The following is a 21,165-nucleotide window of genomic DNA, read 5'->3' as shown; positions in this document are numbered from 1 at the left end:
CGCATCGCGGCGGCACGCCGACCACCCGCTTCTGCTGTTTTGACTTTCTTCTATGTAGTTCATAGTTCTATGTTTTACATCACGCATGGACAAATTTTTGCTGGATTGGAGGCATTTTCAAGGGATACCCCCCGTAGTGCCGTATCCCTTGAAAATGCCTCCGATTCTGTAGCCAAAACTATTGCGCGGTTATTTCGATTTTTAATAAAAATCTAGGAACAGATGCGGTCTAGTGTGCGCCAACCTTATTTCAACTATTTATTCAGTTTTATTACAACTCCTAATTATTTTGAGTACATATTTTTTCAATTTGGAGAGTCGAATTCGGATTCGGATTCGGAGTCGGAGTCGGAGTCGGAGTTAAGAATTTTGTCTACCAACTCCGAAGCCCTGAAAATTAACAACGAAGATATATTTACAAGCTTAAAAATTAACGCACGCTCGCACGCAAGCCGAGCAATTATTGTGGACCAAAAGACTAAATCGCAAAAGAAGGAAGAATCAAAGCAGAAGGCTTTGATTCGCTAAGAAGAAACATTGCCAGACTTTACACATAATTAATTTATATTTTTGAATTGATTAATATGCTAACTTTTAATTTTCTCGAAACAACAAAAAGTGGACTTACACCACTTTCAAAATAAACGGTCCATATAGCAAAGCATGTTTTTATTTAAATGGCTATACGTAATCTTGTATCGTAAACAATTGTCCCACGTAAAATCGAGCAAATTTTCTCAGAAGCAAGCTAGAGCGAAAAGGTTATCGCGCTAGCAGTAGACGTTATCTAATTTAGTGTTGCAAACGAGATCATTGCAGGTGATCAACGTAATAATGGCAAAATTACTCTCCCCGTTCTACGAGATAAATGTCACACTCAAGGTCCTTACGTATGACGCTCCCAGATTATTTTCCACCCACCCATTTTTTATTTCCATCTAGCAGGGCACGTATACGAATACTTTTTGTACTAACAATGTTCGTGCACCGTTCGCCTTTATTTGACCTACTAAGAAAATATTTCAACTTTTTAGCGTTTTTACAGAATAAAATGGAAAGAATAAAAGAACAAAATATGGCTGTCGTGAGCTGTCAAAGATCTGTACTCCTATTTTGATAAACTTGTACTACAAATCACTTTTGTGAAATTTAATTTTGACCAACCCAGGTTGTAGTATGACAACTTGCTTCGTAAAAATTCGTGTTGATGATTGTAGGAGTCTATTAAATTGCGCCCCACCTAGTCCACTCGGTGGCTATGCCGCGACGATATAAAAGCCGCCCAGCACACGGTGATGGCACAACTTTGTTTCGTCTAAACTAACGGCATCGGTATGCAGTTCCTTCTAGTGCCGATCCTCCTAAGTCTGGTGAAAACTCCCTCCATATTGTTTGGTTAGTATAATACTAGTGACCAGTTATTGTCGGTGTTGTCGAACGGTTCACGAAGGACGGGTCGAGCTGTAATGAGTTAAAACGTCGACACCGTATTCGCTCTCCCCGACGACGATCGTTTGTCGAACATTTTTTCGTGGAACTAGAACCACCAGTGACCTGATTAAGCTACCCTTGCTCGGTGAAACAAATATATAGTGATTCGGTAGATGTATCTACATCTACGTATCGAGTGTCGGGCATGGACTCTTCAGAAAAGAGACTCTGAAGATGATCCTTCGTGGGTGTTCCTTCCCAAAATGATTAGAGTACCCTGTTGAAATTTCGTGTGGTATTTATGGCAATCAACACAAATACTTCAACAATTAATTATCGTCTCGAATCGGCACCAGCAACAGTGAAACTAGAAATTTCGAACCAGTCGTTTCAACTACTTTGGAAGTTCTAGTGTTGATAGGTGATGATTAAACTGCGGACGTTTATGCAATTGAAGTTGTTTATGTAAAAATATGCTGTACATGGCATATGTTAAATATATGATAAATAGACAGCGGATTTTATTGGATTTATACAGATATAAAAAATAATATACAAAAACATTAGATGAATTTAAAAATACTGTTATATTATTTTCCACCTATTAAACATATTCAGAAAGAAAATAAATTGCTATTTCACTCCAGTTTGTTTCAATTTAGGTGGAAAATTTTCATTTTGCATAAAGATGTCTAATGATAAATTATAAATTATGCTTTACATGTACAGTAAATATGGGTCAAATTGTATCTTGTTTGATGTAATTTTAATTAGAAAAATGTCACAGAGAAAAAATTTCATTAAAAATAAAAAAAGTAAAGAATTTTCACTATTTTTTGTTGCGCCCTCGGGGCCGCGCGGTCCGTATTTACGTGCTGTCCTTTTCTACGTTCGGCACGGTCGACGAAGCCATAAAAAAATATTGTCCAGTTCATTAGGATGTTCATTAGGATCCAGGACATTAGTAATGTGTTCGTAATTAGTAATGTTTTCAACATGTCTATTTTCTAGAAATGCACCCATGGCATTCTCATAACTTGCGTTTCATTTGCTTAGCTTAACACACGCTGAACTTTTAACATCACTTTAAGTAAGCTAATATGTTACTCGGAACGGTTTTGATGATTCTACAATTTTTAGAAAAATATTTTTAATATACTTCATTCAGATCCATTAACCCTTTTAGTGTACCCAATTTTATGCATTTATGACAAAAATGGGTATTTGTAATTTAAAGTAGCGGACATTCTAAAAATATTTAAGAACATCAGTGTATTAGTTTCAGCTTAATTGGACAATTCAAAGAAGAATACTATGTTTATTTGGCTTCTGTGTCCTGCAATCAATGCAAACATTTTTTAATTTTATATAAAGATCCCGCAGTCTATACATTACTGTATATTTTGTAATCTCGTTTCAGGTATTCGTGTAGCGGACACCGATGTTGCATGGAGACATGGAGTACCAGAGTACACGTTCAACGTGACTTATCTCACGTATCTAGAAGCGGAGTCCGATGCAGCGGCAGAGAAAAACCCGCCCCAAAACTGGGGAACAAGTTTGATCAGCAAGTTGAAATGCAGACCCGGCGTGCAGACGTCTAAATTGCATTGTCACTTCAACTGCACCAAGTTCGTCAAATTAACGTCGGAAACGTACAAGACCGCGGTCGATGGCCTGCTGGAAGATGTTAACTACACGAGTCTGGACTTCGGCGACGCTTCGTTCGTGATCAGCACAGATGGGATCGAAGACTATACATTCAATGAAAAACAAGAGACGGACGAAAGCTTCCAGAAGCTATACAAATTGATAACGAGCAATTTGTATTTGTCTTCGAAGATAAACTTGACGGATAGCACCAAAAGATTCGAAAACACAACCGTAGGCGAGTGTCCGGTCACCTATACAATCGTCACAAAGAAACTGAACAACGTGGAGGCGAACAAAGAGTATGTGATCACCAAATGGCCTGACGTCGATCTGGAAGAGACAATGGATGTTAAGAAGAAGGTATACTTGGATGAGTGTACACACCAGCAGAATTACTTCACCGCGAATGAACAAATACACAGTTTCATCCCCGCTGATTCCGATGTCAAATTGGTATGTAATTGCACAGACTGTAACAGATTAGTGGGTTAATAATTTTATTAACCCTTTGCACCCAGAGCTACTTTTTCTTCCGACCTGGACTAATTCTATAAATCTTTTTCTTTGTATGAATATAAAATTGATATAATACCTGATACAATACTTAAATGTTTAGTAATCGATTAGTAGACCGCGGATCTTTCTGCAATTACGAAGAAATTGGTTGGGTGAAATATAAAACAGTAAAAGATTTAAAACATTCAAGAATGTTCTAATGTTGCTTTTCATGTAACAAAGTCGTTAAGGGATGAAATCAGTTTTTGTGTTACTCCAGCTTGCCACAAACAGAACAAAACATTTTTATTTTGCACAAAGATCCGCAGTCTGTTGATTTAATAATGTAAACAATATTTTGAATAATGGTAAAGCAATTTTTAGTGGCTATACGAGTGGTATCGACATCCTTCTCCAACAAAGGAGTTCTATGTGTTAATTTATTTCATATTCTACATGATTTCAGGAATCGTCTACGAGTCGATTGTACGTTACACCTCGGAACTTCACTTCGGAAAACGTGAATACGTTCAAGGTGACCAGCACAAATAAGGCGGCGGCCGTCGTTACACTGCACGAACATTATCGCGTGCAGTTGGCCCAAGTAAATCCCGTTAAGAGGGAACTGAGGACCCTCCCCAATCTTTCAACACTTGCTAGTGGACTGAATGTTACGGTCCAAAAGACGCTTGAAATTTGAAATGGTTCTCCGACTCGTTCTTTTTTCTTTGAAGCTAGAGTATATTCGTGGGGCGAGAGAACAAGAGTGTAGCTTTGATGATCTTCATAGTTGTATAAAAAAGAGGAATCCGTTTTAATAAAATAATTTAAACGTTCATCGAGTATGTATTTGCAATATGTACCAAGACCTTACTCCATACCAAGACCATTACCTTACTCATTACTAGACTGCGGACCTTTATGCAAAATAAATATGTTCTGCATTGATTGTGGGAAGCAGGAATAAAATAAGAATTGATTTCATCCCTAAATGACTTTGTTACATTAAAAACAACATTACGACATTCTTAAATTTTTCTAATCCTTTACTGTCTTATATTCTTATTTTAATCATAAACATGTCACGAAGTTTAATGTAACAGGACCAGCAGATATGGTTCCTGGAATGTATAAACAATAGTTCTCGGAACAGTATTCATTTCTGTATCATGCCGTCATATATCAACACCAGCAGATATGGTTCCTGGAATATACAATAGTTCTCGGAACAGTCATGATCACGATCCACCCTAATGCATGGTTGTTGACGGTGGTCAGGGAATCGTATATCAAAGAGGCACTTAGGGGATTTGTACATTGTGTAACCAATTGCCAACTTAGCCGGACAAATGTCGAATGTGCTTACGGTCACATGAAATCTGAATAATGAGCAGAATTTTGTAAAAATGAATCTGTTCTCGTTAATCTTGTAAGACAGATACTTTTGTAACCTTCGAACAGGTTCCACAGACTGAATAAAATTGATTTACAAATATCTTGAGTTCTTTCTGACGTTCCCCAGTAATATGTAATAAATAGACTGCGGATTTGATGCATTTATGACAAAAATGGGTACGTACAATTTAAAAATATTTAAGAACATCAATGTGTTAGTTTCAGCTTAATAGGATAATTAAAAGAATAATACAATTTTTATTTGGCTCCTGTGTGTCCTGCAATCTACAGTCTAGTATAATAAATAATAAAATATTTTATGACTCTACATATATAAATCTTCGTCTTCCGAATTTTTCGAATGTCCAGAAACTTCACATCCTCGAGATTGAGATTTCTATTTCGGAATCTGTGAAAAGATTTTTGACACGTGCACAGAACGCAACATCTTACTCTGATGCCATACAAATCATTTCTTTAGGCTCCATAGCATATGCTTTTAATTAGAATGCAAATAGCAACCAGCGTATTTTCCAGCACACAGTGAATTCGTTGCTTGATCTCAAGTTGTATTGTTCTAATAAGTTTGCGTTATGCAGTCCCGCAGTTTGTGGACAAAAGTTTCTATTTCAATAAATGCAACAGCTAATGTAGGGCTGAGAATAAATTTGTATACGAAAAATAAAACAGAAGAGCGAAAAATTAACACGTAGACTGCCACGCAAACTTCACGTGTTTCACACAAGTCTTGATGAAATATTCCTAAAGATGCAAAATTTATGCAAAATATAAAAATGTTTTGCATTGATTGTGGGAAGCAAGAATAAAAGCAACATTACAACTGTTTTTACTGTTTTATGTTTCACCCAACCAATTTCTTCATAAATGCATAAAGATCATCGGTCTAGTTATATTAGTAATGATCACTAGTTACTAGGTAATGAAGTTTTTACATTGTATATGTAATTCAATTCATTTCGAGACGAACAAATTGATAGATTCATTGCCATTCATTTCACAACAGTCGCGTTTTTCAGCAAATCAAGAACTCCGGTCACAGTAGGTGACCACCGCGACAGTGAACGTGTTAGCAGGGACGAGCGAGTAAATAATTCGTTCCAGTTATTACACTGATCCAGTGGCGCGTTATAACTAGTTGGGGCCTTGAGCAAAGTAGAATTTTGTGGCCCCTAACCCCAATTAAACACGTTGGAAAAAATAAAACAATTGTAAAAACATCTATATATTTATTGTTGCATAAAAAGTGAAATAAATCCTCCTTCATCCATGAAAACCTTTGGAATAAAAATACAAAATATTTGGTAAACAATTGCACATATTGATATATAAATCTAATGCATACACGATTGCAATATTTATTTAAATTTTAAATAGTATTTACTTTTCGGGCTTTTCGTGCCGCAAAATTATTGATTAGTTCGTTAAAACCAACACAATTGGTTGCATCACTTTCACTAGATAATATGGATAAATTTGACAGTTTATCCTGCCCCAAAGTGTTTCTTAAATAGTTCTTAATTCTTTTAAGGACATCGAAAGAATATTCTGCCGATGCATTGGAAGCTGGAATTATTAGAAATACTATTAAAATTACCTCAACATTTGGAAATGTTGAAGTAAGTCCTCTTTGTATGGTTTCATACATTTCTAATGGGGAATTTAAATGTTCATTTCTGGCAAATTCCAAGAAGTGGGCTATTTCTTCATTAAAAACATTCTTATCAATGTCACTTAAATATGTTTCCACTAAGTTTTCAAGACATTCGTCATATTCATTTGAAAAAGTTTCTTTCAAGTTAACATTTAGTAAAACAACAAAATAATTAAAAATATTTTGATAAGCTACAATACGTCTTTGAATTTCCGATACCAGTTGGTCGCAAATTACATTTAAACAATTTACGATAAAACCTTGCTTGCTACTTAATTGCACGTTTTCAGCATCGTCACTGTTTTCGTCATAGTGTAATTTTCTTTCAACTTTTCTCCTCTTCTTTGACTCATAGTTAACATTGTTTGTCAAAGAGAAGCATTCGATTTCAACATTATTAAAGAAACCCTTGTTGTTTCGAATATCTTCGGAAATATAAAGCGATAGTGCTTTTAAAAGATTTACAGCAGTTTGCAAATCACAATGTCCATTTTGCAGTCTTTTGCTGGTAGCATTAAATCGCTGCAGTATGGAATTCCATATGAAAAGCAAAAGTGTGGTTTCAAAGTTCTCAAATTGTTCATGCAGCTTTTCAGCTTCTAACTTTGTTAAGGGTCATTAGAAATTGTAAATAAAGTCTCTTTAATTGACAAAAAATTAATCTTAACAGCTAAAATTGCATCCGCTCTCGAGGACCATCTTGTCGTCGGCGCGATAGACGCAGTCATAAAACAATAATATCGGTATGCGATCACTGTCCGTGCAGAACACAGGCTGTTTGACAAGAATCGCGACTTTACTGTATTATGGATTTTCCCAAATTAGAGTTTGAGTGTGAAATTTTTTTATGAGAAAAACGTAGAAATTGGATCTTGGATCTTGGTTTGTGTTCGGGGCACCCTTTTGCTTGGGGCTCCGGGCATTTTCCCAAGTTGCCCATAGGGTAACGCGCCACTGCACTGATCTTGTTTTCAGAAGTTCGTTAAAAATCCTGCGCACTTTATTTTCCGATTAGAAATAGAGAGCGGCTTCGGTAAATTGGTTAAGCTGGTTGATTGTAAGAAGAGGTCAGTAGTGTAGCTAAACTGCCACGGTATAAGAGCGGCCCCAACATCCAGTTACTCCATTGAAGTGGTTGTATGTTGCACGGTGTCACCATGGAGCTAATCATGCAAGTGGTGCCATTTTTCTTAGGTAAGCCAGTCGAAAGCCGGTGCGTAGTCGGGCGGAGTATCCTCTCTCAGTATCCGATGGTGGGTAGTGTCGCGTCGTGTCGTGTCCATGGTGTCGGATACCCCGTGAAATGATCGCGTCGACAATCAAATCTTACTCTTTTCTGACTCAAATCGGTGGAACGGAGTACGCGAGAGGTCCGTGCTCGTTCCCGCTCAGCTGTCGAATCGAAAAGATAAAGAGCAGGCAAACGCACGCACACATACACACACATACACAAGGAAGCTTCGGGGACACACAAGGTGCGTCCGCGTGACACCTCGTTCAAGACACTACCGGCCACCTCTAATCGGCCTATTCAATCCTGGCAATCATTCAATTGAATGGCTACCGGTCGCGTGGGTCCCGTATACGTGCAAATCGTCCCGTATGGCTATTGACGTGTTCGCGCGACCTACATCTTCGCCGGCGCACAGCGGGCCGGAAGAATTTACGGACATTTCACCAAAATGTCGACTTTTCGAAATTGACAACTGATCAGTAGACTGCGGATTTTATGCATTTATGACAAAAATGGGTAAGCACGATTTAAAGCAGTGGACATATGAAAGAGATTTAAAGACATCAGCATAGTGGGTTTCAGCTTAATCAGATAATTAAAAGAAGAAGAAATTTTTATTTCACTCCTGTGTCTTGCAATCAATGCAAACATTTTTTATTTTGCATAAAGATCCGCAGTCTACTGATCAGTTTGTACTGCTTTGTAAGGGTCTACATACGTCAAAAATGAAAAAATTAATGGAATTGGATGTATATTTTAGTTACTATGAAATTTAAAGTTGAGCATTTTCAAAGTAGCATATTTCGGCTGGCAGAAATGCAAAAGTTCTTTGCGATGTCCTCATCGTTTCGTTCCATATTTTCTCTTAGGTTTTTTTGTATAATATAGAGCATACCTTCCCAATAAGAAATAATCTATTTTTTTTAGTAATTACTAATAATAATAACATATTTAAAAGATAATGCCGAATGTTATATGACAGATTTAAAAAAATGTTATATATTTGGCATAGGATATCTTTTTAATCCCAAAAATTCCCAGGCTCTGACAAAGAGGAATATTTTCGGTGCAACTTCCTTTAAAAATAACCGTATAAGAATCATTTCCTACTTCGTCGTACTTTATAACTTATAGTTGTCCATAGTTGACCACGTTGCGGCCTAAACATCTGAAATGCTTATGTTGGTATAAGGCAATAGATAAGTATTAAACTAGATTTTCCAATTAACTGCATCAGTCATTCCAGAACGATACGAGGGAGCACACTGAGAGGTCCGAATTATGCATTAATTGAGCTTCATAGTATAGGATTTACATATTTACCAAAAAAAAGTCATGAAAATAAATCCGAAAGGCTCAAAAAATTAATGCAATTTAACCGATGTCCTATGTCAAAGTATTAGTGATCAAAACTTTAAACGGCAATATCTCGAAAGTGAAAGTATGTGACATGCTTCGTTCTTGACGCGGCAACACGTATTTCAGTGGCACGTGTCCCCCTGGATCAACCATGGGCCCATGGGCCGGTGTACACGTTCCGAGTCGAGGTGAACTCGACAGCAATCCCGCGGGACGCTGTTCACAGCTTCCGGTTGAACATCGCGACCACGCTCGTCTGCCAACCGAAAGGCGGGACCGTGCTCAGCTGTTACTTCAAGGACTCGGTGACTGACAGCTTCTTCACGAGCAGTCTCGACCCCAACGTACCCGGCAACCCCGTCAACACCAGAACACCGCAGAAAGCGTACGAGATCTACGAGGATCGATTCGAGATCAATTTCGGGATGCAGGGATTAGACAGCTACCTGGTCAATGAGAACATTCAACCTCGCGAGCTGGACATGATCCGGGCGATCATCGACCAGCTAAACATCGGAAACATCGCTACCGATTACGATTACAACTATCATGTAATGGAGAACTTCACGCAAGGCATCTGCGACACTCATCTGATCGTTAAGAATGACAAGATGTATCAACGGCCGTGGAACCATCCTGGTTATCTGTTGCGTAATTTGGCGCACGAGTTCACCTACTTCACCCTGGTGCGGATATGGAAGATCAGGGACATGAGCGCATGCACGCACAAGGTGCCGTACCTCTTTGGCTACGCTGCCAGCCACGAGGATCTTGCTATTAGCCCGGTAAGTGTGCGTGAGCTATTGTTTAACCGTCTTACAACGTATTGACTCCAATTCGTTCATTATTATTATTATACTTACTTACTTACTTACTTATTGGGTTGACAAGAAAGTAATTTCGGTACTTTAAGGTGAAATAGAGCCCAATTTTTTTTATACAAGCAATGAATTTTAATCGGGGACCATAACTGTTATAATCAAAAAGAAAAAAGCTATGGAATAACAAGTATTTCATCGACTAAAATCGTATTGGTTAGAAATAAGGATTATAAGATAGCGAAAATTTTTTCTCTTGTTGGTGGATGTTAACGTTGAGAGAAATTCATTTCGATCACTGATAACAGTTGCCAATGAGAGAAATTTATTTGGATCGCTGTTGTTTTTTCCCGCATCAACCGATTTCGATGAAACTTTAATGGCGCATATAATTGATACAGATCTACAAAATGTACTTTTTGAAATTTTCAATATAGGCCCACATAAAAAAGTTGTAAAATGCAACTTTTAGTATTTTCTCTACAATTCCGATCATTTGCGATTTTTGAAAAAATTTCTTTTCGCATCCTGTACTAAACTAATCGCTCTAGCTTCCCAAAAATGTTCGAATCGTATAGTACAAATCTGAAGTCGGTGAAAACCGTGTCGATGATTTCCATGGGACCCTTAAAAAACTTATCGTCTTTTTCAGAGCGACCGAATATTAATTCGTTTCACTGTAGCTATTTTCATAGCTACATGCTATGAAAAAATAGGACTTTTGAGCGTTTTTGACTACAGAAAAACCCCATTTTTGTACTATCGAGAAATGAGAACCCGAATCCCGCACCATTGCAATCCTGGAAACGAGTCTACCGCCTTAATATGTTTAACAGTAGCGTTTAATTATTCTTTTGTTTGCAGACGTCGTCGGAAAGCCGGATCCTGATTACCGCTACCGAATTCCTGTCGGGAACGAGAAACGTGATGAAACTGAATAGAGGACGGGAATCCGTGATTCTGGATGAGAACATAACCTTGTGGTTGGAGTCGATTACGCCCGCGAAGCAGATGCCACTGGAAGTCAGGGATCCTGAGGAAGTCAGCATGTTCATAGGAGACTGGATGATGGACGATAGTGATGAGGTCGATTCAGCGGTAGATGAGGACCAGTCAGAGTATGTCTGGTTGGGGACTTAATCGAGAAGATATCATCTGGTTCACTTCGTTTTCACAGCACGCTATGTAATAAGTAGATTACGCATCTTTATGCATTTGTAGCAAAATTGAGTAGATGAAATTCAAAATTGTTGGAAAATTTAAAAAATTGAAGATGTCAATATATTATGATTTCTCCTCTATTCAAATCATTAAGGAAAGAAATAGCATTCGATTTAGTTCAGCGGTTTCTAACCTGGGAGGCGCCAAAATCTTGCAATGAAAAATTAATTTGTAGTTTCCACTTTATTGTAATAAATTTATATCTAATAAGAAACTTTTTCGGGAGGCATAGTAGCATAAAGGTTGGAAATCGCTGATTTAGTTTCTATTTCTTGCAATCCATGCAGACAATTTTTATTTTGCATAAAGATCCGCAGTCTAGTAATAACAGTGACGCGAAGAAATAGTGAGCGAAACGATGTAGAACCGACATGACACTGTGCCGATCGCTATTGTTGTAAATAGTGTAATTGTACGACCGCACGATTCTATGAATAAAATGGAAACCTTTCGTTTTTAATACGCTAACCTGGAAAAGTACTGCATCCAGCGAAAAGTATTCGATCGAAAAAGTTATGCGTCTATTATAAGAATTAGTCGAATTACGTTAAGTACGTTTTCTGTTTTTTTTTAAATTAAATGCTAATTTAAAATGCACTCTACTTAACAAATACAGGGCAATAGGGAATTTCTCTACTTTAATATAGGGTAGGTCGAAGTTATAAGTGACAAACGGGTAAATTATCATTGTAAATAATTCAAAATTTATTATAGCCATTGCGGCAAATTTTTTTATATACAGTGGGTGATAGAATTAGCAGAACCACAACACGAAAAATGTATTCATTCAGCACGTGGCGGGTAAAGTTACTTACAGTATTACTATAAATGCGTTTTTGCTATTTGCAAATTAAATGATGATGAAGAATTCAGTATAGATGGAAAGTCATTTAAATATTGATTGTGTTATCACTAGACTGCGGATCTTTATGCAAAATAAAAACTTTCCATCTGACTCGCAAGAAACTAGGGTGAAATAAAAGTTGAATTTCTTTTTTAATATATTTAATAGATTAAAAATAATATAATGATACCTTTAATTTCTTCTAATGTGCTTGCTGCTTTAAATTACTACTCATTTTTATCATAATCCGCAGTCTAGTTATCACCCACGAAAACATCCAGGCTTGTTCTGTAGAAACTAATATAAATGTTTACAATATTTAGGTGTTATATGAGAATCATATTTTTAAAATGAATTTAAAAAATGTACAGCATAGATTCAAAAATAATCGAATGAAAAAGGTTAATTAATAGTATAATACTTCTACAAATATCGTATAATGATAGAATAATAATATAGTATGTTAAACAAATGTATGCCTTCCCCAAAAACTTATTGTACAATTAAATATTACTACTACTAATTTTATATGAGTGAAAAGAGTGTGCAGTACTTTGATCGAAGAAATTTTTCTTTGTTTCCTCTCGAACATCTGTTTCTTATAGCACATATACTATACCGAAAATATCTAAAAATAGGAATGAATACATTCTTATTATTTTTATAGTATTTAATTCGAAGCAAACGTTTTGCTTGGACACGCAACACACGTGACCCGGAAGCAAGGATATCGTGACATGATCGCGGATAACTTCTCAGAAAGTAATGATCCAGACGAGACAAATGTGACCTTTCTTATTAACTACGTTAACTAGTTCAATAGAATAACACTTCGACAACACGAGCCACTCATAGCACAGATTATGGTAACGATTTACAGTAAAGATTACATATAGTAACAAAACTCTATCAATTACAGACTAATTAAACAACCAGGATGTAAAATTACCTATCAATGATTGCAGACTGATATAAGTAAAGGGCGTATTCTGGTTTTAAACTTTCAAAAAATCGTTTTTTTATTTTCTTTTATGGAGTAGACTCCTTTTTTCAGGATTGCAAGGGTGCGGGATTCACGTTCTTATTTCTTGATAATTCAAAGATGGGGTTTTCCGGTAGTCAAAAACGCTAGATAAAAGATCGATCTAGGGCGATATCGCCCTAAAAAATCCCATTTTTCGTTTACGAGGGGTAATTTGCATTATTCGGAAGCATACAACTGCGCATGTAGTTATTTTCATAGCTACATGCTGCCGAATAATGCTAATTACGCCTCGTAAACGAAAAAATAGGACTTTTGAGATCGATAGGGCCCTAGATCGATCTTCTATCTAGCGTTTTTGGCTACCGAAAACCCCCATTTTTGTATTATCGAGAAATGAGAACGCAAATCCCGCATCCTTGCAATCCTGGAGCGTGTCTACCGCCTAAGCCGTTAAGTATGCGTTCTTAAACGAACTAATATACAAAAAACAATTATTCGATTTCTGGATTTCTGGAAAATAGACACAAATCATCGAAAGCAGAGGGATAGGTTGCTTTCCTGGAGTTTCAGTTGTTTCTAAAATTAGTAATTATACGATGATGGTGATGTAGGGTGGAGGATGGTTGTTTCGTTAAAAGCTCTTACAATTTTCCAAGAAATTGTCCGGTCCCATCTCTACCGTCCACAAAACAATACGTGTTTAGACGCATGTGTACGGATCATCAGCTACGCCGCAAACTGGGATCACGTTGAATCAAAAGACCGGACCGTGCTCGAAGACGAAGACGGCACGTGTGCATCGTAATCTTTCCATTGTGGACACCTTCATAAAGGAGCTTTCGACTGCAACAAGGACAATTCTATAGTTAAACACGTAGTAACAACATGAACTCCGCATTAATTCCATATTCTTGCTAAGTCAATTAATCTTAAACACGTAGTAACAACATGAACTTCGCATTAATTCCATATTCTTGCTAAGTCAATCAATCTTAATCTTCCCCTCGCATGCTCGGTCATGATCGGCAAACATTTGTCGGGTCAATACGGTCCAACAATTTTGAAATTTCATTAATCGCTTGAAATCTCTCGATACTCGATATCTCCAAGACTAACTATAGTCCACTGAATGCCACTGAACTTAAGTTGCACGTCTGTTGTTATTAGTATTCGCAAACCGTTATTTAATTTCTTCATTGCTAGGACTTCATTGGCAGGACCATCGAACCATCTTAAAATACAAAATTGCTGTTCGCGCGAAACTGACATTTACTTTGAATACTTGAGCTTATAATAGATTATAAAGAGAAGAGGACGTCTACAAATCCATACACACTCTCCTGCTGTTTTAAAAAATGATTGATCATTCTGTTGCCGAGACAAATAACAAACGAGTTTATCGACTTATTTCTCAAGAAGGCACTGCAATACACGAGGATACACGTAACAAACACAGAGCGGCAATAGGTGAGCAATTTTTCTGAACATTAAAAATATTAATCCCGAGTTTCTGACAATTACAGCGGTGAGCAATTTCTCTGAATATTAAAAATATTAATCCCGAGTTTCTGACAATTACAGCGGCGAGCATTATCACGTTGAGTTTGGGAGCAACCGAGGACTCGATGGAATTAAGAAACATGTCGACAGTCTTTACTTGTCGTCAGAGATCGATGGATGAACTGAATATAGTTTTCCGAGGATATTGTCGAGGAAGCCAGAGTTTCTGGTGAAGTTCAACAAGAACGGCCTCGAGAACTTCTCGTTCCAAGAGATGGTGAGTCGGAAAGAGCTATCCTTGATCAGGCTCATCATGAAAGAAATGGCCAAGAACAGGTTAATGGTATAGGGCCGTAGGAAACACTCCCGCTGAATGCGGAAAGCGGACCGGCGGAAGTTGTGTAGTCTCTGGCAAGAAGGAAGAAGATGTAGGTCCTTAAAAATACCCCTGGGCGGTGGAGTTTCAGTGAGTGTGCCTTCGCCTTTTGTTTTTCTCAGGCAAGGTGAGTCCCACACTACCCCCACCCCCCGACCGTCATCTGGAGCAGAGAGTTGGGCAAACGGTAGTCACAATTATGATTATTGACTAATAACTTCATAAGCTCTACAAAAGTGATTAATAAGTAAGGACTAAGTAAATTCTTGAACGTGACTAGAAGTAATGACTACATAAATATTTGAGCGTAACGACTAATGAATAATGACTAAATTTTTATTAAGGATGAATATTGAATACTGACTATAAAGGCATAACTAATGACTAAATACGCAATCAGAATGTCACTATGGCTAATGACTGAAAATGGTTACAAGTTAAAATAAGACATAATAATAACAAAAAAATATCCTATTAGTTTATAAACATATAAAATATAGATCATAACACGTTTGGTCACTGCAAATTCCGATATAGTTTATGTATACATATTAATGTATGTTAATCGCATAGTCATTTAAACTAACTAGAGATTAATCATAACTAACGATTACTTACAGCTGTGACTAACTGGTGCCATGTAGTTATGACTAACTAATAAAAAGGTTTTAACTAACTTTTTTAAAGTTTTGACTAACAATCAATCAGACTATTAGTCATTTTTAATTGTTAGTTGATTTTTGCCCATCTCTGATATGGAGGGGGCTATGCGTAACATGCATTTCCCCACCGCCCTAAAACAAAAAAAAGGTTCATCATGAAAGAGCTGACCGTCGCGTCGGTGTAGATCTGCTGTAGCATGCGAACGCGTTGTCGGCGTTCGTCGTAAACGAAAATTACGTTTTAGGCAAATTCTTATTTAATTTCTTGAATGCTATTTCTATAGGAAGGATGTGTCGCAAGCCAGAACAACTGATAGCAATATGCTACTTTGGTTATTGCAAAAAATGTCTTTAGTGCTCGTTGATGTTGAGCGGCAGAGCTTAAATGTTACTTGACACACATATGTATATTGATAACAAGATTCAATGAGAATAAAGTAACACAATTGTTCATTGTTACAACGCATTCGTGTCAAACGATCAAAGAGTCAAACGTTACTCACTGTTTTCGAAGGATTATTTGAAAATAAAGCAGCTGATAAGGAACGAAGCGAAATCATCGAGTTACGCTTCGTTCCCCCAAGACCGGGTTTCGCGAATTATTCGCGAGCTACTATGATAATTATTTCGCCGGTGGTGGGACAGTTTAATTAAATTACGAGGTCGCCATCGTACACCGGTGATATAAAAGGACCTCCGTGACGACGAAGAGTGTTAAACCAGTTGAAGGCAGCGCCGCGACATGCTCGCTTCATTAATTCCATTCTTCTTAGGTTGGTAAGCCAATTTTCCATTTAGCCGTCGTTATCGTTAACCTCGCTAAATCGGACCAGGAACTGCTTACACGCATGATAAATTACGATTAATTATAACGTTATCTAATGCTACGCTAACGACACAGCTTCCATAATGTTTGCTTGTAACACTAATTAGAGGATCGACGTACTTGTGTCTGGTTTCAGATCAGCTTTTCACTTTACTTTGCCGATACTTGCTAGAATCATGTGGAAAATTGCAAATGCTGACGCCCCATTTTCGAGAAAATCGAGTTTGAAGATGCAGCGAATATACGCGTTCTGTCTGTCTGATCATGACCAACCAATTCTACTTGCTGCATGTACTATAGCACACGAACCCGACGGGTCTATAAACTCGATGTTCTCGAAAACGAAGTGTCGAACGAAAAAATGTCGTTCCCATTTTTTGACTTATTTTCGCGAGTGGACTCACCAACCTTCACCTTTTTTATTCTTGCAACGTAATCTATGGAACGTGATATTGTTCGCGGCTATTTTTCATTCGTAACGATGTACCGAAACGTGCTACCCTTCGTCGCGAATGTTCACAAACGAACTCAAAATTTCGCTGCAGCAACTTACAGTTGTAATCGTAAGACAATAGGATAAAGGTACCAGTTACAAACTTTTTAGAAATTAATAAAAATAACATGAAGTACTTAGTATTACTTTATTTTTAGAAACAAATAATTCATGTTTCCCCTTCGTATATAAATCAAAACTATTACAATACGTTTTGTTTAAGATACAGAAAACATTAATTAAAAACCTTATTCCCCGGGACAACGGAATTTTTCGTTTCCGATTATAGAAAATGCTGAGAAACTATGATACACCACAGGATAATAAAATATTGATTTTTTATTGTGTTACGGCATGAAAAATTCTTTTGCTTTGCTTTTTAACAAAATTAATACTTCTTCTGTTTTAGCAAAATTAATACTTCATTTGCTTTTTAACAAAATCGTCCAGAAAAATTTGACGATACCGAAGAAAGGTTGACAATCAATCGTTTATCACAAATAATGCAAAATAAATTACAGAATGCTTTCAAATTAATAAAAAAAACTTCCAAGGCGTCACTAAACATCCGGTAACTGGTACCTTTACCCTATATTGTTTTAGGGATTTCGTAATACTAACTTTTGTTCAAATTAAGTTTCTTTGTTTTTGTAGTCTTAAGTCTCATCTATTCGTGGCTCTGCACGATTGTTTCAGTGGCCCACGTGGCGGTCGACGATACTGTATGGAAGCATGGGCCGGAGTTCGTGTTCGACATGGAATTTAACTTCACGTCGATCCCGATGAGCCGCGACGCGGTGAAAAGGTCAAACTACACGGTGATGAACCTCTTCTGTAGGCCGAAGGGTGGCTACTCATTGAACTGCCGCATGGGTAACTGCCGAGGCCAGAGTATAGATCTGACCAACGACAACCAACTGGAGATGTCGGAGGAGATCTATCAACGTTTCTGTGACGGGGTCCCGTTCGAGGTCAAGTTCAACGAGCGCGGCATCGAGCATTTGATCGTCCACGAGAAACTGCCTGTATACGTCTTGAACGACCTCAAACTGATCACCGAGTGTTTGAACATCGGCGTCGACCTGAACGGAATCCCCGACGGCACCATTGATGTTCCACAGGACACTACCATTGGAAGGTGCAACGTACAAGTCGGAATCAATCACTATCCGTCGAAGGGGCCGGTCAACAAGATGAGGAATCACCGATACGAACTCGAATCCTTGCCACAGCTAAACAAAGTAGCCGGTGAAGCTATTGTGATCCAGAAAACCACTAATCTGAACAACTGCAGCCGCTACGCCCCGTTCTACTTTGGGTCTTACGGAAACAATGTCGTCGAACCGGATCTTCATTCTCATTTAGTAAGTTCATATTCCACGGAATATGCATTCATGACGGAATTCGTGTTCGGTCGCTTTTGGTAGCACAGACGGTGTTCCAAAAATGTCGGATAAACTTGAAAGGGGTGATTCCTGAGGTCATTTGAAGTACATAACTTTTTTTCTTAGCGAAAATTTCCGCCTCGTCTCTTTGTTAAGAGGGTAGACTTTCGTTTCCAGGATTGCAAGAATGCGGGATGCGCCTTCTCATTTCTCGATAATGCAAAGATGAGGTTTTTCGGTAGTCAAATGCGTTAGACAAAAGATCAATTTAGGTCGCGATCGCCAGTAATAGGCATTATTCGGAAGCATACAGTTCCGCATGTAGCTATTTTCATAAAGCTGCGACAGCTACATGCTGCAGAATAATGCAAATTACGCCTCGTTAACGTAAAAAAATATATTAAAAAACTTTTTAAAAACCATGCTTATATTAGAAATGCACTAAAAAGGAGAAAATAATTTTTTTCCTGGTTCTCCATAAAATACCGAATCCAGTCAAATGATTAATAATATTTTTCCCAAAAATTTTAAGCAATCAGTTCAAAATTTCTTCTGTTATTATATAATTAGTGTCGGAATAGACAGAAAAATTTAACATAAATTTAAATAAAATAATGACATTAGCGACTATAAAAATAAAAGCGTGGAGTGTCCACGAAGATTATGTCAATATAGTTTAGCGCTGCCCGCTTTTATTTTTATTGTCACTAATGTCATGATTTTGTATTTAAATTTATATTAAATTTTTTTATCTATTTCGACACTAATTTTATAAATAACAGAAGAAATGTTGAACAAATTGCTTAAAATTTTGGGGAAAAATATTATTAATCATTTAACTGGATTCGGTATTTTATGGAGAATCAGGAAAAAAATTATTTAAGCGTGGTTTTTAAAAAGTTTTTTTTATATATTTTATTTTCTACTTTTATTGTCATCGGAAGCAAGTGTGTATACAAAATTTCAGCAAGAGTGGACTAAGGAAGAGGTTTAAAATTCGATTACGAGATTTGACGCGTACATCAACACGGCAAGTTAATATAAACGTGGTAAAATAGATCTTTTGAGGACGATTGCGGCCTAGATTAATCTTTTATCTAGTGCTTTTGACTACCGAAACACCCCATCTTTGCATTATCGGGAAATGAGAAGGCGCATCCCGCACCCTTGCAATCCTGGAAACCCTTAAGGGGGTAGACTCGTTTCCAAAATTGCATTTGATCTCATTTCTCGATAATGCATGTGATAGGATTTTTCAGTAGTCAATAGCGCTAGATAAAAGATCAATCTAGGTCGCAGTCGCCGCCTTTCCTATGTTTACGTTTACAAGCGTAATTTGCATTATTCGGCAGCATGTAGCGATCGCAGCTTTATGAAAACAGCTACATGCGCAGACGTATGTTTCCGAATATGTAATGCAAATTACGCCTCGTAAACGTATAAATAGGAAATTCGAGGGCGACTCTGCGGCCTAGATTGATCTTTTATTTAGCGTTTTTGGATACTGAAGAACCCCATCTTTGCATTATTGAGAAATGACAAGGCTAGAAACGAATTTACCCCCTTAAGAAATTCTTGACGAAAAGCGCGGACCAATTAGAGCGCGGCTATAGCGTCGCTCAGAGTCGCCAGATTAGAATTTGTGTCCCCACTCTATCTTCCCCTTCTGCAGCGGTACTCCCCACCCATCTTTGTCGTGCACGTGTTCGGTACTGGCAGAGAGAGGGTAACATTTCTCCTGAATGCGTGATTCCTCCCCTCATCTGGCGTTAGCCGAACCAGAATCTATCCGCTGTTCATAAACTTCTGCAGATAGCTTTACCGGCAATTCAAATTACAGGAGAGCTCGTCCAGCCGCATTTTCATATCAGACGTTCGGTTTGTTTCGACGCTAACAAGGACCGGGACTTTGGGCTCTGACAAATTGAACAACCTCGTTGCCATCTCGGAATACCTGAGCGTAACTTTACGGGACATTCGGGCTGCTAAACGAGAATTGATGGATGTTCCAGATGCATCGAAGACTAGCATCGAAGTGAATTCGGAAGTGAATAAAATATACAAAATGGAATAAATTAAAAGACATTCGCACATTCTACGATCAGATAGGAAAGTTCGATCTATGCCCACGTATGTACGGCGGAAAGATTGAAGATATACATATATAGTATCTCTTCGAGACTAATAAAGAATAAAACAATCTGTCTAATTCCGATTAAAATATTTATGACTCTTTTAGTATGCTCTTAAGCTATTAAGAAACTATATTAAGCATATTTATTCTTTTGACTTAAGAAATTTGTTTGAGTGTACTTTCAATAGTTTGGTAACATTTTTGGTACTGTCTAACCCAGACTTACATATTACGTTCATAATGGTAATACGTTCATAGAGTATATAGAGTCATTATTTTATTCCCCTCTCTCCTATTGTTGAAACATTTTCAAAGTCGTTGTTACAACGCATGGAATGATTAAAACAATGTTAACAAAAACAACGAAAATGTGTTACATTTGCACGAATCACTCAGGATGTAAAATTAATGACTGATAGATAATTTAAGGGAGTACTCTGGTATTGAACTTCCAAAAAATCAATTTTCATTTGGAAAATGTGCACAAAAGATTTGTTTGAATTCGCAAGATCAATTCATTAGTTACAAGCGTTTAAAGAATACAGCTCGCAATTGCGACGTGCGAGCACACCGGAAATTTTTCAAGAAATTTTCTACCACCATCTCTCCCCTTCACAAAGACAAAGTGGCAAATCACGTGACCACTTTATACGCATGTGTACGCACCTTCAACTGCGCCGCA

General features: G+C 37.5%; 3 protein-coding genes across 6 annotated transcripts; all 3 read left to right on the top strand.

Moving 5' to 3' along the window:
- The first annotated feature begins 1,238 nt into the window (after positions 1–1,238).
- LOC143207385 (uncharacterized) lies at positions 1,239–4,415 on the top strand. Its single transcript, XM_076420804.1, has 3 exons — positions 1,239–1,395; positions 2,852–3,537; positions 4,046–4,415. The coding sequence occupies exons 1-3, from the start codon at positions 1,335–1,337 to the stop codon at positions 4,277–4,279; spliced, it is 981 nt and encodes a 326-aa protein (XP_076276919.1). The 5' UTR covers positions 1,239–1,334; the 3' UTR covers positions 4,280–4,415.
- Positions 4,416–7,694: 3,279 nt separating this feature from the next.
- Positions 7,695–14,337, top strand: LOC143207384 (uncharacterized). Of its 3 annotated transcripts, none has more exons than XM_076420802.1 (3): positions 7,695–7,840; positions 9,366–10,024; positions 10,922–14,337. In XM_076420802.1, the coding sequence occupies exons 1-3, from the start codon at positions 7,786–7,788 to the stop codon at positions 11,195–11,197; spliced, it is 990 nt and encodes a 329-aa protein (XP_076276917.1). In that variant the 5' UTR covers positions 7,695–7,785; the 3' UTR covers positions 11,198–14,337. The 3 variants fall into 3 exon arrangements, with proteins under 3 accessions (XP_076276917.1, XP_076276916.1, XP_076276918.1); XM_076420801.1 differs by lacking the exon at positions 7,695–7,840 and adding an exon at positions 7,851–8,121; XM_076420803.1 differs by lacking the exon at positions 7,695–7,840 and adding an exon at positions 8,140–8,396.
- A 1,919-nt stretch (positions 14,338–16,256) lies between these two features.
- LOC143207387 (vitellogenin-like) lies at positions 16,257–20,558 on the top strand. 2 transcript variants are annotated; one of them, XM_076420806.1, is made up of 3 exons: positions 16,257–16,418; positions 17,661–18,328; positions 20,190–20,558. In XM_076420806.1, the coding sequence occupies exons 1-3, from the start codon at positions 16,388–16,390 to the stop codon at positions 20,421–20,423; spliced, it is 933 nt and encodes a 310-aa protein (XP_076276921.1). In that variant the 5' UTR covers positions 16,257–16,387; the 3' UTR covers positions 20,424–20,558. The 2 variants fall into 2 exon arrangements, with proteins under 2 accessions (XP_076276921.1, XP_076276922.1); XM_076420807.1 differs by having other exon boundaries at positions 16,286–16,422.
- The last annotated feature ends 607 nt before the right edge of the window (positions 20,559–21,165 follow it).

Source organism: Lasioglossum baleicum, chromosome 3 (assembly GCF_051020765.1).
Source record: "Lasioglossum baleicum chromosome 3, iyLasBale1, whole genome shotgun sequence".
In the NCBI taxonomy this organism is placed as follows: domain Eukaryota; kingdom Metazoa; phylum Arthropoda; class Insecta; order Hymenoptera; family Halictidae; genus Lasioglossum; species Lasioglossum baleicum.
Note: the sequence above shows the minus strand (reverse complement) of the source record. Positions and strands in the feature narration are given on the sequence as shown.